Genomic DNA, 16,239 nt, shown 5'->3' with positions numbered 1-16,239 from the left:
TGGGTCTCCAATTAGATAGTTCACGGTCCATTCCTGTTAAGCTCTTGACTGCAATTTGCCAATGGATGTGTATAATGACCGAATGTTGGTACCCAGAGTGTGAGGTGTAGGGGACACTGGGGGTGACTCTCCCGTAGACCGTAAGTCTCAACACGGATAAACTCCTGAAGTTGGCTTAAATCTTGTGGTTGCTAAAGCTAAATGTCCCCAGTGAGTACCTGAAGCCACAATAAGGGGAACCCGCTACGGAGCAGACGGTTTGAAATGGTATTTCTGGGTAGAGTAGATGCCTGGGCCAATATCCACAGTGGAACAAAGAGCTGGTACGGCCAGGATTGACATGAAATCCCGGCGGTCGGAATCCCGACCGCTGAAATTCTGACCGGGGGGACGGGGACACACACACACGTGGATCGCCCCCCCCCCCCCCCTTTGCGGGCTCGCTGCACTAGCTACGGTCCCTAGTCTTGAACACGGGAGCACTGTGACCCAGGTTTACACCGAACCTGGGTCAGCCCTGCTTTTCCCTATGGATGACATTAAAAATGTCCATTTTAGGACTGATAAACTGCCAGCCAACCTTCCCTCAATGATTTAAAATAAAAATTTAAAGACATGACAAGTTAGCATTGAAAAATGTTGGTTTATTTTGTAAAATAATTTTTTCTAAAGTTATATTCAGTGCTCAAGGACACATATAAATATGCGGCCTCTCCCATGTGCTCCCCTCTTCCCCTGCAACAGCAGACAGAATCTCCCATGTTCCCTTCGCCGATTGACAGGCAGGGGGTGTTCCGAGGTGGACCACTGGCGTTTTATGGATGTGCCTACAAAAACGCTGGGCGCGCCCACAGAAACACTGGGTAGGCCCCAGCGAATGGATCACTACAATCAGCCGCGGAGCGATTCCTCGGTTTCACGGCATCTGTGATCGCCGGACAGAAGAGGAGAAGTTCTTTGTTGCTAAGTAACCATCAAGGGATTTCTCCTCTAGTGAATGGATGTGTACCCATACACAGCCGTTCACAACCCTGCACATGAGCTCGGAGAGAGGGGCAGCGTTACCCTGCTCGCTGGGCTCTGGACACATGCAGCCCAGACAGCAGGTCTGAATTGAGCCCAATATGATGAACGACAAAAGATCTAGCTAGAGTCTAGGTTTCTGTGAATAACTTCCAAAATGTAGCTGCATGCGTAAACCACATAAAGCCCTGATTAACGAGCAGCCGGAGCTCGCATTGTTCATCGATCGTTCATTCACACTGTCCAATATTTTGAACGATATCATTCACAGGACACAAAATGAACAATATCGTTCAATATATTGCCCAGTGTGTATGCACCTTTAAGGTGTGTACATATGGGCCGATCCAGCGGCCTCCGCTATAGGGATGGTCATCGACTATCGGTGTTCCAAAAACATCAATGGTTGGGACCTAGTGCTCAGTGATTTGGCCATCGATAGTGAAAATTAATAGCACAAATCGCACGGTGTATACACAGCATAACTAATGGTGCCAATACACTTGTGCGATGGTATTCAATATCGCACTGCGATTTGCCTTGAAGCACCCCCTGTGCGATAAATCGCATCTCAAGTGATTTTTTTTGCATTCGATGTGCATACACTCATGCGATAAATTACATTTCCCTTGCTACTTAAAATCTGGTGATGGAATGAGGGCTGGCCTGTTTGGGGATATATAAACTGGATGATCGCACTGCAATAAATCGCATGTGTTTAAAAACCACACGCGATCACACATGCGATGCAATAAATATTATGTGCAGCACATTATATATTGAGATACGAGATTCGACCAATGTGCCCGTGCATTGCGCCGGATGACATATGCGATTAGCGTGCGATCCATGCAATCTGTCGCTGCAATTTATCTAAATCGCATTATTGTACCCCTATATCTCACAGGTGTATGGGCTGCATTAGACCTCAGTGCTATGAAGCAGCAATGCTAACCAGTATGGCACCATGCTATCCTTAATTGACTAGATTCTTACAAGTACCATTATAATGAGGACTTATCCCTGGAGGATGAGTATTTCCCTAAGCACTATGGGGGCAACATTACCATCCATCAGCTTCAGCTACAGTACCTCCAGCCCTGTACGGCGGAAGAAGTTACAGGGACGCAGTTGTCCTGCTTCAGCAGCCCTTATTCTTTCACACATTCTGATTGGTTGCGATGAAGCCACTTCCTCCCCGCGTGGCTGTGATTGGCAGCGGCTGCGGTCACTTGTACCTGATTGGTTGCGGGTAACACAGACGGCCACACCCCCTGCGCGCTGATTGGATGGTTTCCGTGGCATTCCGTACAGTGGGCGAGCTTCTGTTTCCTCAGGCGGCTGGACTGGAGTGGAATTTGCCTTATTAGGAGAGTGAGTAATGTTACTGCTCGGGGCTACTACTTCCTGTAGGGTGTGTGTCTTCCTCCCGGGCGCTGGTATTCGGGTGTACTTAGCTGTTGCTGGCCCCCTACTTGCTGCACTGCAGGAGAAGACATCAGGGTAACAGTAGCCGCATACACACACAGTGCTGGCTGTATACTGGTCATTATCCAGTATATATTGCTTTATAAGGGGGTTAGGCAACCTGTGGCTTCCCAGCTGTTTGCTCTACAGATCACGAACATGAGATGATCCTTTTAATTAGCAGTTCATACTGGGAATTGTAGTCCGACCGTCACCATACCCTCCCACATGGCACATTCCATTAGGTACAAAATGCTCTGTTCTGGTAGGGATGGCCATCGACTATCGATGATCCCAAAACATCGATGGTTGGGACCTAGTTGTCGATGTTTTGGGCATCGATAGTGGATGGTCAAATAGTTTTATGCCATCGATGGATGGCTTCCGATGGTAAAAGTTGGGGGCGCATGTGCACTGCGTGCGCAGCATCATTGCATCCAGCGGCGTCGCTGTGGGCGGTCCGCCTCGCCGGGAGGTGCGCGCATGCGCAAAAGAAACAAACTGGATTGTTGGCTAAAGTTTCTTCTGCGCATGCGCGCAGTTCCCGGGCAGGCTGCCCGCAGCGACCCTTCCTGGTGTGAGGTAGAATGGTTTATAGCCATCGATGGTTCCTGCTCTAGAAGCCATCGATGGCAACCATCAATGGGGGATGTGCTGATGGCCATCCCTAGTTTCTGGACTTCTCTGTCAGTGACAGTTGCGGAGGTGGGGTTGCAGCACAGTCCAATATTCAAAAAGGGGAGCCACACCTAATGCCACTCCAAGCATCACTGTCCTGGACTCACTGGCAGTTGATGTGACCCCCCCCCCCCCTCTTTGAATATTGGACTGTGCTTGAGTCCAACCTCTATAACTGCCATTGGCGAGGAAGACCAGGAGCAGAGTATTTTGTACCTAATGGAATGGGTCATGTTGGACGGTATGTAGTTCCACTGCACAGAGAGATTGAGCTAAATAATAGTTTATGGAGTAGTATTCTTTAGCAATGGATGCTGCCTGTAGATGTCTTGTCAGGAACCGATACAGCCATGCTCATCGTGGCTACAACATGGCTGTTAGTGTTTGTTTGGTGCAGCCTTTCACCATGCGACATGGTGGAACTCCAAGTATGTCACAATTTGTGCCTTGCACCCCATAGAGGTGCCAGGAGTATCTGGCATGGTGTCATTGGTCGATAAGCGCACAATAAAGGCCCCCATACCCTGGGTGATTTACCTGCAATTTGTTTTTTTTCCTGTGATGGCTGCGATCAATCACAGGAAATGAGCCCAAATTGCAGGTGATTGACAGTATGTCGGATGCAATGCGCCGTCCTGTGCGCATCGCATCGGACATTCTGAGTCGCACTGGCTGCAGAAGCAATCTCTTGGATTGCGTCTGAGCCGGGCAGCCTTGGTTGGAATTGTGTGCGATATATTGCATGCAAAAGGACCACGTATGATATATTGCATGCGATCCTCCCTCCCATGAAGGTACCAAGTTGCTGAAGGGAGAATTGCATGTGACTTCTTCAAGGGGCTGTAATGTATGGGGGCCTTAAGGTCATTACAGCAATCGCCAGTGGTTTCATTCTTCCCATAATGCAGTGCTGTCAGTGTGACTAACATGTTCTCTCACTCTTCTTTTTTTTTTTTTTTATTGTAGATATAAAAATGTCCAAGTCTTTAAAGAAGATCGTGGAGGAGAGCAAGGAGAAGAACATCACTGAGGTTGACATGTGTGATAGGGGCATCAGTAACATGCTGGACATCCCGGGCCTGTGTAAGTAGAATTATCTTACATGAGACTAGCAGCGGTGTGGCCCAGTGCAAAGTGAAGACATATGGGCGAGATGTGTCAAACCTTCTAAGGTGCAGAAGTAGCCCATTGCAACCAATCAGCACCTGGGTGTCATGTATCTTCTGCATTTTATAAAATGATAGAAGCTGATTGGCTGCTTTGGGGAACTTTTTCCACCTGTCCCCTTTCGGATGGTTTGACGCATCATTAGGTGGTTTGACGCAGTCACTTTTTGTGTAGTAAAAGTGTGATCTATTTTGTGACTTTGTATACATGTATGCAGAAGTGTTTGTGTACAGGAGTATGTCTGTATTGAGATAAGGAATGATGTGACTGAATGGATAGTCTCTGTACTGCGTTACATGTTATCATACCTCCCAACTGTCACGATTTTAGAGGGACAGTCCCGATTTTCGGGTCCTGTCCCGCTGTCCCACCCGCGGCAGGCATTGTCCCGCTGCGGGGGGTGGCAGTTGGGAGACCCCCCAATCTAGTAGAATAGACGCTGTGCGCATGCCAACCTTCGACCGTATATCCATAAAATATGTGGGCAAACGGAAGCAAACACTCTCTCACCACATATTTAACCGTAAAGGTGCGAACACACGGTTCGATTCGATTTCGATTAGATATGGACTATTCTTCTACTCCTTTTTGATTTCCACTATTTTCTATTCGTTCATTAGATTTGCTCTTAGATCAACACTGGCTCCAGGCAGGAGATGGACATCGAATCGAATGCTGCAGTGAACACATTAGATTTGCACTATGTAGTCCTGGCTGCCAAGACTATTTTTCTATTAGATTTACACTACGCAGGAGCGCGCATTGGGATCGAATCTGCATCGAATGTAGAAAAACCATTTGTTGCCCATTTGATTTTCTATTTGATTTTGCTTCTAAGCCAAATCGAATAGAAAAATAGTGCATATCTCACCGTGTGTACGCTCTATATTTAAGGATGACCTATAAACACAATGTAATTCATTGAATATTTTTCTAAGGCACTGTAATACAAAAAAAGTTTGGAAACCACTGCCATGTTGTAGTTTTTTTACCCCTACATCCAATAAGATGCGCGGTCCAGTGTGCAATGGGTGAGATCCGGAGATCGCCATAGGGCATGCTTCCCTACCTGACCCTCTCCATGAGGGAGAAAATGCTCTGTTTCTGGACTTCCCTGGTGGTTCACCACAGGTGCTGGCAATCATACATTACCAGGGACGTCCAGGAGCAGAGCATTTTCTCCCTCATGGAGAAGGTCAGGTAGGGAAGCATGCCATAGGGCTGCCGCAAGGATTTGCTGGATCCTGTGGCAGTTAATGGCATTGCATACGATACATCGTAGGCAAAAGGAGTGCATAGGGGGTATCGTATGCGATTCTGGAGCCTGGCGGGTAGTTGGCAGGTTAACGCATGCGATACCTTGCAGTAGTGTAACACTTGTGTCCCCTTGTACTTTGTAAGTTCACATGTGGCACAGGGCAGAGAGATGCAGGTCATCACACTAACATGAGTTGCGGACTTAGGCCCTTATTCTGGTTCTATGCAAAGGCATATTTCTTCTCAAATGGACAAAACTATGTGCACTTAAGATGGGGGGGGGGGGGCAGATGTAACATGTGCAGAGAGATTTAGATTTGGGTGGGTTATTTTGTTTCTGTGCAGGGAAAATACTGACTGCTTTATTTTTGCACTGCAATATAAATCTCAAGCCCTGTACACACGCTTAGATTTTTCCCTGTTTTTGATTCGATTTTGCTTATAGAAGCAAAATCGAATCCACATCAAATGGTTTTTAGGACACTTTCGATCTGCATTCGATTTGGTGTGCGCTCCTGTTTTCTCAAAATCGAAAGGAAAATAGACTGTGCAGCCAAGGAAATCTCGAATTCGATCCAGTAAATCGAATGAGTACATTGTGCCTACACTTCGAAATCGAATGCAAAAGTACAGATCTAATGCTAAATTGAATGGGATGATCTAATGCCAGATCTAATAGAAAATCTAATCTAACATCGAATCTAATGCCCCCCATACACGGTCCGTTTTTTCGGTCCGTTCTGTACTTTTAAAGTACACATCGGATCGGATCGCATCCCTAGTGCATGCAGTGTGCATGCACTGCGATCTGTTCCGATGTGTACCTAGTACAAAAAGTATGTGCAGCACATACTTTTTGTACCGTACTATGTGATGCGCGGAAGCGCGCATCGCATAATACAGAACGGAGCCCTACACAACGGACCGTGTATGGGCTCCTTAAAGCAAAATGAAGTGTGTGTACACAGCTTCACTTTGAAGTAAAACCCCACCCAAATCTAACTCTCTCTGCACATGTTACCCACCTGCAGTGCACATGGTTTTATCCATTTGTGAAGGAATTTGCCTTTGCGAGTGATCCAGAATAAGGGCCATATTTAGGGTAAAAGTAGCACCACAAATGTGTGTTTTGTAGGATAAATTGTTTGTCAGGTTCATAAATATCTGGACATTGACACAATTCTCATAGTTTGGGCTCTATACACCGCAACAATGGGTTTGAAACGAACAAAACAAGATCTGCTTTAACTGCAGACTTTCAGCTTTAATTTGAAGGGTATTTACATCCAAATCAGGTGAACGGTGTAGGAATTACAATGGTTTCTATATGGGTCTCCCACTTTTTAAGGGACCAAAAGTAATGGGACAGTCGACTCAGAAGCTATTTCATGGTCAGGTGTGGGTTATTCCCTCATTATTTCATCATCAATTAAGCAGGTAAAAGGTCTGGAGTTGATTCCAGGTGTGACATTTGCATCTGTTGCTGACGACTCTTAATCATGCTTGCCTACCTGACCCTGTGGCCGGTTTCACGGGATGCAGTCAATTTGCCGGCGGTCGGAATCCCGACCGCCAAAATCCCGAAACTTTCTCCCTCCGTGGGTGTCCACGACACCCATAGAGGGAGAATAAAATAGCGTGCCGAGCGTAGCGAGGCACCGGGCCCGCTGCGTGGCGAGCGCAGCGAGCCCGCAAGGGGGGGCGCTCCACGTCCCCCCCCCATGTCGGGATTTCGGCGGTCGGGATTCCAGTGTCGGGATTTCGACCGCCGGCATTACATATCGGATCCGGTTTCACACACTCCGGCTCCTGCCGGACGGCGAAAACCCGCACGGCCAGGGAGCCGTGCCGCACACAGTAGATTATCATGGGGGGGATGGCCACAGCCCGGCAGCCGTCCCTTCCAGTGGCGGGGTCCGGCTGCAACCGTGCGGCCGGGCCGTGGCCGTCCTGTGTGAATGGACACAATAGTGTCCATTCACAACTAATGTGTGCGGCACGGCTCCCTAGCCGTGCGGGATTTCACCGTCAGGCAGGAGTCAGAGTGTGTGAAACCGGCCTCTCCATGAGGGAGAAAATGCTCTGTTCCTGGACTTCCCAGGTAATGTATGATTGCCATCACCTGTGGTGAAACACTTTTCTTATCAATTACCTAGCTGGCCACATGTGATGGCAATCCTACATTACCAGGGAATTTTCTCCCTGAAGGAGAGGGCCAGGTAGGCAACCATGCTCTTAATATGAGTTCCAAAGAGCTGACACGATCAGCGAAACAAGCCATCAATAGGCTGAAAAATCAAAAGAAACCCATCAGAGAGATAGCAAAAACAATAGGTGAGGCCAAATTAACTGTTTGGAACATTCTTAAAAAGAAAGCACGCACCGGAGAGGTCAGCAACACCAAAAGACCCGGAAGACCACGAGAAACAACCGTGGTGAATGACTAGGGTATAATGCCAGGGCTTATACATTGTCCCAAAATGTTTGTCCTATGATGTTCTTAGAATCAGTAAACTGTTGGCTGTGTGTTCTGTAACGTGTAATGTCTCCAATAATCCGTTCACTAGTGTTGTTTCTGATTAGGTGTGTAGTAGTAATTTGTGGTATTCTTCTTGGAGCGCTGTATACAATATTGTATCTATCTGTGTAAGATTGTGTGATCATGTAAGCAGGGGGGGTTTGCTGAACAACTGTTAAGCCGTGTACACACGGCAGCGATGTTTGCTGAAATCGCTGGGAAAATGGTCGCTGGCGACCATATTACCAGTGATGGGAGTGTGCCGGGTAAAATCGCCGGGTGCGCGCTCCCGTTTTCAGCCCCGTTATAATCGCTGGTCGCAGGAGCTTGCTGATTCCCTCTGCGGCTCTCCCGGCAGAGGTTCCCGGCAGAGACTGAGCAATATATCTCCCCCGTGTGTACGCACCTTAAAACTAATAATATTGATAACCATTTAGCAGAGATTTACTGATGCACCTGACCTAAATATTCATTTATTCTCTTTTTCTAGTTACACTGTCCAACATCACCCAGCTCATCCTGAGTCATAACAAGCTGACAAGTAAGTGCGTTTCTGCAGCACCAATTGAGGTCAGATGTTGATCGTCTCCAGGTTCTTTATTGGTTACATGTTTAGGGTTTGATAAAGATGACCAATATTTCCTCTGTGTTTGGTGGTTCCTGCTTTGGAAAGACACCAGCAGCGCCGGGGCAGTTACATTCTGTAAGTGCCAGCCCTTTGATGCTTCATGCACATAGTGGGAGGCCAAAGACAGCTTCCCGCACCAAGATACTTGTATTATGAAGAGAGTGGATTTTGTGTAATGCAAAATGGAAAGCCCCATATATTGCATAACGCCGCCTCTTTATACTCCATACAGGCAGTACTGATTAATGCATAACGCAGCCTCTTAATACTGTATACAGGCAGTACTGATTAATGCATAACGCCGCCTCTTTATACTCCATACAGGCAGTACTGATTAATGCATAACGCCGCCTCTTTATACTCTATACAGGCAGTACTGATTAATGCATAACGCCGCCTCTTTATACTCTATACAGGCAGTACTGATTAATGCATAACGCCGCCTCTTTATACTCCATACAGGCAGTACTGATTAATGCATAACCTATCCTCTTTATACAGGAAGGACTGATTAGTGCATAACACAGCCTCTTTATAATCTATACAGGCAGTACTGGTTAATGCATAACGCAGCCTCTTTATACTCCATACAGGCAGTACTGATTAATGCATAAACAGCCTCTTTATACTCCATACAGGCAGTACTGATTAATGCATAACACAGCCTCTTTATACTCCATACAGGCAGTACTGATTAATGCATAACGCATGCTCTGTATACTCTATACAGGCAGTACTGATTAATGCATAACACAGCCTTTTTATGCTCTATACAGGCAGTACTGATTAATGCATAACACTGCATCTTTATACTATATACAGGCAGTACTGATTAATGCATAACGCATCCTCTTTATACTCTATACAGGCAGTATTGATTAATGCATAACACAGCCTTTTTATGCTCTATACAGGCAGTCTTGATTAATGCATAACGCATCCTCTTTATAGTCTATACTGTCAGTACTGATTAATGCATAACGCATCCTCTTTATAGTCTATACTGTCAGTACTGATTAATGCATAACACTGCTTCTTTATACTCCTTGCAGGCAGTACTGATTAATGCATAACACTGCATCTTTATACTCCTTACAGGCAGTACTGATTAATGCATGTGATATCTGCTGTCTTGCCTCCTTCTACTTCTCACTTATTTCTGATTGGTGGCTGATGTCTCCCAGGCTTGGTGGTACTGTGCTGTAGAAGAACACAGCAAAATGTATAATAAGGGAATTGGTTTGTTTTCAGTAAATGTCATTTATAACAGGCAGTATGTATTGCAGCACACGTTTTTGGTTACACGTTACAGGTCTCTCCTTCCTTCCGTTGCTGTCACTCTTCATCTGCTGAACATAACAAGATGACTGAGGGTCTGCATTGCGTGATGAAGATTATTTAGTCTAGTGGTCTTTTTAAAACTGCATTACCACCTAGTAAATATATTCTTACTAGGTGATTCATCGCGCCCTACGGGCGCTCTTCACACCGTCGTAAGGGGCTGCGCCCCCTTAATTTGTGAACGTTTGTATATGAGAAATATGGTTAGAATTGTATGAAAGATGCCCTGTATTGCAACTTAGGTGTCCGCGAATCGCGGGAGGGGGGGTCGCAGAGGGTGCCGCGAATTGCAGGAGGGGGGTCGCGGGGGGTGCCGCGAATTGCAGGAGGGGGGGTTGTGGGGGGGTGGATGCTGCGAATTGCGGGAGGGATTGCAGAGAATCGCGGGAGGGGGGTCGCGGGGTGGGTTGCCGCAAATCGCGGGAGGGGGGTTACGGGGGCGGGGGTTGCGGCGAATCACGGGAGGGGGGGTCACGGGATGGGGTGCCGAGAATCGCGGGGGGTTTTTGTGTGCCGTGAATCGCGGGAGTGGGGGGGGTGGGGGGGTGTGACGCGAATCGCCACAAGAAAAAATCAACACAGAAAGGTCAACACATGTAAATGTTGACATAAGTGTGGCACTTCATTGGTGTCCATGTCGACACATGAGAATGAATATGAAAACATTCAAAAAATGAAAAAAAAAAAAACTTCAAAAACTCATGTCAACCTTTTTCATTGTCGACCATAGCCATGTCAGTGTTTTCCATGTGCAATTTAATTCTGGAGCTGCCGCGAATCGTGGGGGGTGCCGCGAATTGCGGGAGGGGGGGTCGCGGGGGTGGGTGCCGCGAATCGCGGGAGGGGGGGTTACGGGGCGGGGGTTGCGGCGTATCATGGGAGGGGGGGTCGCGGGGGTGTGCCATGAATCACGGGAGGGGGGGTCACGGGGTGGGGTGCCGAGAATCGTGGGGGAGGTGTGTGTGTGCTGTGAATGCGGGAGTGGGGGTTGTGGGGGGGTGACGCAAATCGCCACAAGAAAAAATCAACACAGAAAGGTCAACACATGTAAATGTTGACATAAGTGTGGCACTTCATTGGTGTCCATGTCGACACATGAGAATGAATATGAAAACATTCAAAAAATGAAAAAAAAAAAACTTCAAAAACTCATGTCAACCTTTTTCATTGTCGACCATAGCCATGTCAGTGTTTTCCATGTGCAATTTAATTCTGGAGCTGCCGCGAATCACGGGGGGTGCCGCGAATTGCGGGAGGGGGGGGGTCGCGGGGTTGGGTGCCGCGAATCGCGGGAGGGCGGGGTTCACAGGAGTTCCGGTGGGGGGTTGCCGCGAATTGCGGGAGGTGGGGGGTCACGGGGGGTGCCGCGAATCGCGGGAGGGGGGGTTGCGGGGGGGTGTGACGCGAATCGCCACAAGAAAAAATCAACACAGAAAGGTCAACACATGTAAATGTTGACATAAGTGTGCCACTTCATTGTTGTCCATGTTGACACATGACAATGAATATGAAAAAATTCAAAAAATGAAATAAATCTTCAAAAACTCATGTCAACCTTTTTCATTGTCGACCATAGCCGTGCCAGTGTTTTACATGTGCCATTTAATCCTGGGGCTGCCGCGAATAGCGGGGGGTGCCGCGATTTGCGGGAGGGGGGGGTTGCGGGGGGTGGGTGCCGCGAATCGTGGGAGAGCGGGGTTCATGGGGCTTCCGGTGGGGGGTTGCCGCGAATTGCGGGAGGGGGGGGGGGTCGCGGGGGGGTGCCGCGAATCGCCGGAGGGGGGGTTGCGGGGGGTGTGACGCGAATCGCCACAAGAAAAAAATCAACACAGAAAGGTCAACACATGTTAATGTTGACATAAGTGTGCCACTTCATTGGTGTCCATGTCGACACATGACAATGAATATGAAAAAATTAAAAAAATTAAAAATAAATCTTCAAAAACTCATGTCAACCTTTTTCATTGTCGACCATAGCCATGTCAGTGTTTTGCATGTGCCATTTAATCCTGGGGCTGCTGCGAATTGCGGGGGGGGGGGTGCCGCGAATCGCGGGAGGGGGGTCGCAGGGGGGGTGCCGCCAATCGTGCAAGGGGGGGTCACGGGGGGGGTTCTTTTTGCCGCGAATCGCGGGAGGGAGGTCGCGGGGGGTGTTTTTTCCGCGAATCGGGGGGGGGGGGGTCACGGGGGAGGGTTTGCCGCGATTCGCGGGAGGGGGGCGTCGCGGGGTGGTGGTTATGCCGCGAATTGCGGGAGGGGTCGTGGGGGGGTTCTTTTTGCAGCGAATCGCGGGAGGGGGGGGTCGCGGGGGTGTTTTTGCTGCGAATCGCGGTAGGGGGGGTCGCGGGGGAGCGGGTGTTTTTGCCGCGAATCGCGGGAGGGGGGGCGCGCGGGGGGGGAGGTTTTGCCGCAAATCGCGGGAGGGGGGCGCTCACCTGGTGGCTGTGGAGTAGCAGTGCTGGGCAACATGGGAAGGCAGTGGGTGTCTGGCACTGTCTGTGGGCTCACTGGGCTGGTTCTCTGTCACATACCTCCCAACATGACCCTCTCCAGGAGGGACACAATGCTCTGTTTCTAGACTTCCCCTTAATGTATGATTGCCATCACCTGTTTTAAACAGGTTAATTTCTCAGAAAGGTGTTCAGCACAGATGAAGGCAATCACACATTAAGAGGAAAGTCCAGGAACAGAGCGTTATAGACACAGACACCCACTTTGAGTGACAGATGTAGCCAAATATATAGGAGATGGCCTCCTTCCTCTGTCTCATCGGAGATCTTGGGGCTGCTACATGCACCTGCTTTCTCCAGGGTTCAAAATATTTAGACAGCGGTTGTCAGTACTTAAAAAGCAAAATTATAAGAAAAACTGCGCTCTGAGGAACAATGAGTTACATATATTATTTATTCCTAAAACATAACATAACTGCTTAAAATAACATAACATGATTAATAAAATTCATGAAATAAAAAATGGTGCAATACGATCGTGAGATGTAATGGTGGGTTAGGGAACCCTCTAATCTTCCTTAATTGGGATCCTGTTCCTATTGGACTCAATCATGGAGCGGCAATGAAATAGTCCACAAATGTTACAGCACATGAAAAACCAGAAGTACTGTACCTGGTGTTGTACACTAAATTATTTTCATCTACCGTATTTGACAGACTTCAGCCACTAGATGGCGACAATTCCCTTTTCCTAATAAATATTTGTTCTTAAAGTGACAGATTTATTTATTTAGTTTTTTTTATATAGTGCAGGAATTTCCGTTGCACATTACAATAGGGAACCATGATCAAACAAACTGGGTAGGTACAAACCAACATAGAGATAGGAGGGCCCTGCTCGCAAGCTTACATTTATCAGTCGCCAAAGGTCCCTCCTGAATTAAATAATTACCATATTTAACTGTTTAGGGGTGTTGACTTTAACTGCACTGCTTAAGTGGTGTGCATGGTATCATACTTGTCCAGCCTATGGGATGGGCAGCTTTCTTACAGAGGAACAAAGTGCAACCTGACTTAAAGCCTCGTATACACTAGGCAATATAATGAGCGATACAGTAGTGCTCATTTTGCAGAATGGTCCAGCTAACCCCCCTCCTGCTGGCACTTGCTGATCGGCAGAGATCAGCAACGCTATACAGTAATATCGGACAAGATATCGTTACCAAATTCCCGTAAACTCCCAGTAGCTAGCAGAACGATCGATACGTTGCATACACACTGAACAATTCCAACGTTAAATAGTTTCCTTTACCACTGACCATCTTGTTTTATGAAAACTTTATCAATTTGTTCACACTGAACGATATGTTCGATAACATTGTTGATGATATCATTATCGTGCATAGCGTCATGCTTTGTCACATAGTATGCACCGATTTATTTCGGTGCACAATATAACGTCACAATATAACAAAAGAGGAAGGTAAGTAGTTTGGGTAAGGGGTCATTAGGTCGACATGGATTATGTCGACACAAGCATTAAGTCAACATGTTGCCATTGGTATTTCTCATTTTTTTTGTCCTGATTGGCGACACAGTCGACATGGACACTGAAGAAGGGCACCCCTTCTGCTTGCATGACTCGCTGCACTCGCCATGCTTCGGCCACGGTGCCTTTCTATGCCCGGCACACTATTTTCTCCCTCCACGCTATAGTGGATGGTAGGGCATGAAATTCCTATGTCGACCTTTTGACTGTCAACCTAAAGCTTGTGTCTATTTGATGACCCTGTCGACGGTAAGCCATGGTGGCCTTTTTCACGTGTCAAGCTAATGTATGTCGACATTTTGACTGTTGACCTAGTGATCGTATAGCAGTATCACAAAGAAGCAGGTTTAGTTGCCACCTGCGCCCACTAGGAATCGCAGCTAGAAGATACACCAAACAGGCTACCAAACCCCAAAACAGAAAGACGTGAAATTCACAGGGGTGGATCTCCACAGCGCTATTCTCAGGATAGACGACTCTTTTCCAGGTGTCCACCAACACACGGGAAAAAAAGAGAAAATTTATCTGGGTTAGCATGCAGACTAAATCCAAATAAATAATAAAGAAACCTTTGGATGAACGTTGGGACTGCTCCGAGGTGAGTGTCATTCCTTGTGTTTGTGTGAGGACAAGTAAAGATACCTAGATGTGAACATCTCCTAGTTAATCTAGGTGAGTCATGGTTGCTGTTTCACCATACTGAATTTGGAATTTTCAGTCTGCATGCTAACCCAGAGAAATGTTCTCTTTTTTTTTTTTCCTGTGTGTTGTTGGACACCTGGAAAAGAGTCATCTATCCTGAGAATAGCGCTGTGGAGATCCACCCCTGTGAATTTCATTGTATAGCAGTAGTTTACCAGGTGCACTGAGACTGTCCCATTGCACCCTGGTAAATGAATTGCCTTACTCCTCTTCTTTTTTTTTCTTTTTTTTTTATATTGTGACGTTAGTAAGTAGTGGGTGGCACCTCATTAAAAGTCTTATATATTTCGGCAGGCACTCCCTGGCCTAAACTGAGAGGACAAAGCAATAACATTTGGCATTTATCACTGGTGTTAGCTCTCTATGTGTAAATTGCCAGGTTAGGGTGTATTATTATCAATTTGTACTACAGACTTCAGTGGCAGCACTGCTTAGGGTAACAATGAGTGTGGCTGATATTAGTTAGGGCAGTGGTAGCCAACCCTAGCCCTCGAGAGCTACCAACAGTTCACATTTCCAGACAACCTAGCTGCTGCACTCATTAATCACGGACACATTTTAAAAGATCCACAGATGGAGCTAATTAGCTCACTTGTGATTCTGTGAGGAGACCTGCAAAACATGCACTGTTGGTAGCTCTCGAGGACTAGGGTTGGCTACCCCAGAGTTAGGGTGTCCACATATTATTGGCCAGTTAATCAATATTAATGCAGCTTTAAGGCACCTTATACATCAGCCATTAATTGGGGCAATTCTGCATTTTGCAGAAGATTGTGTGAAAACCAAATCAGGCAATCTATGGGGGATCGCCAATTCCATCAAAAAGGATCGAAACCTAGTTGTCTGACATGTTGTATTTCACCAACTGGCAGATGGAACTGTGCATCGCCAGTATATGGTAACAATCGGAGAACCGCAGACCATTCCCAAATTATTGTTAGGATTTGAACGGAATAGGCGCATATTGGTGAATGGCTAACATGGAGAAGAAACGCAAAATTGGTGATTTATATATTTTTATTGTATTTGTTGGTTTATGTGATTTCTAGTGTACTTTGTGATTTATTTTTATTTGGGCTTTTTTTGTTATTTGGAGTAGAAGATAATTCGGTACTTGTGGACTTTCACGGCTCCCACAATGTGCATCGTACAGGGAAAAATCGCATGAGATCGCATGCGATCTGATGCGATGCGATGTCATTTTTCACAGAAATTATGGACATGAGTTGACACCATGTAAAATGCACCCCAAATGTCATTTTTCACACTGTACCACCCCCACTATCAACGCCAACCCGAAGCGTGGCGAGCGCAGCGGTACGCGTCCTACGACCTTTTCATACCCCCACTATCCATGTCGGCGTGGAGTTGAGAATAGAAAGTGTGGCGAGCCCGAAGCGTGGCGAGCGGACACGGATACCTGTGAAGCCCGTGAGGGGACACGGATACCTGTGAAGGA

The 16,239-nt window shown here is 47.1% G+C and overlaps 1 protein-coding gene across 2 annotated transcripts in view; it reads left to right on the top strand.

Annotated features, from left to right (window-relative positions):
* The first annotated feature begins 2,305 nt into the window (after window positions 1–2,305).
* Window positions 2,306–16,239, top strand: part of RSU1 (Ras suppressor protein 1) — a 149,870-nt gene continuing 135,936 nt past the window's right edge. Inside the window, exons 1-3 of one of the 2 annotated variants that reach the window (XM_083189368.1) lie at window positions 2,306–2,397; window positions 4,135–4,251; window positions 8,601–8,651. In XM_083189368.1, the coding sequence (XP_083045494.1) occupies window positions 4,143–4,251; window positions 8,601–8,651 (160 nt within the window). In that variant the 5' untranslated portion in view covers window positions 2,306–2,397; window positions 4,135–4,142. Of the gene's footprint in view, window positions 2,527–4,134; window positions 4,252–8,600; window positions 8,652–16,239 lie in introns of both variants that reach the window. The other variant, XM_083189367.1, reaches the window with a different exon arrangement.

This window comes from Crinia signifera, chromosome 5, assembly GCF_055691185.1.
Source record: "Crinia signifera chromosome 5, ASM5569118v1, whole genome shotgun sequence".
Lineage (NCBI taxonomy): Eukaryota > Metazoa > Chordata > Amphibia > Anura > Myobatrachidae > Crinia > Crinia signifera.
Note: the sequence above shows the minus strand (reverse complement) of the source record. Positions and strands in the feature narration are given on the sequence as shown.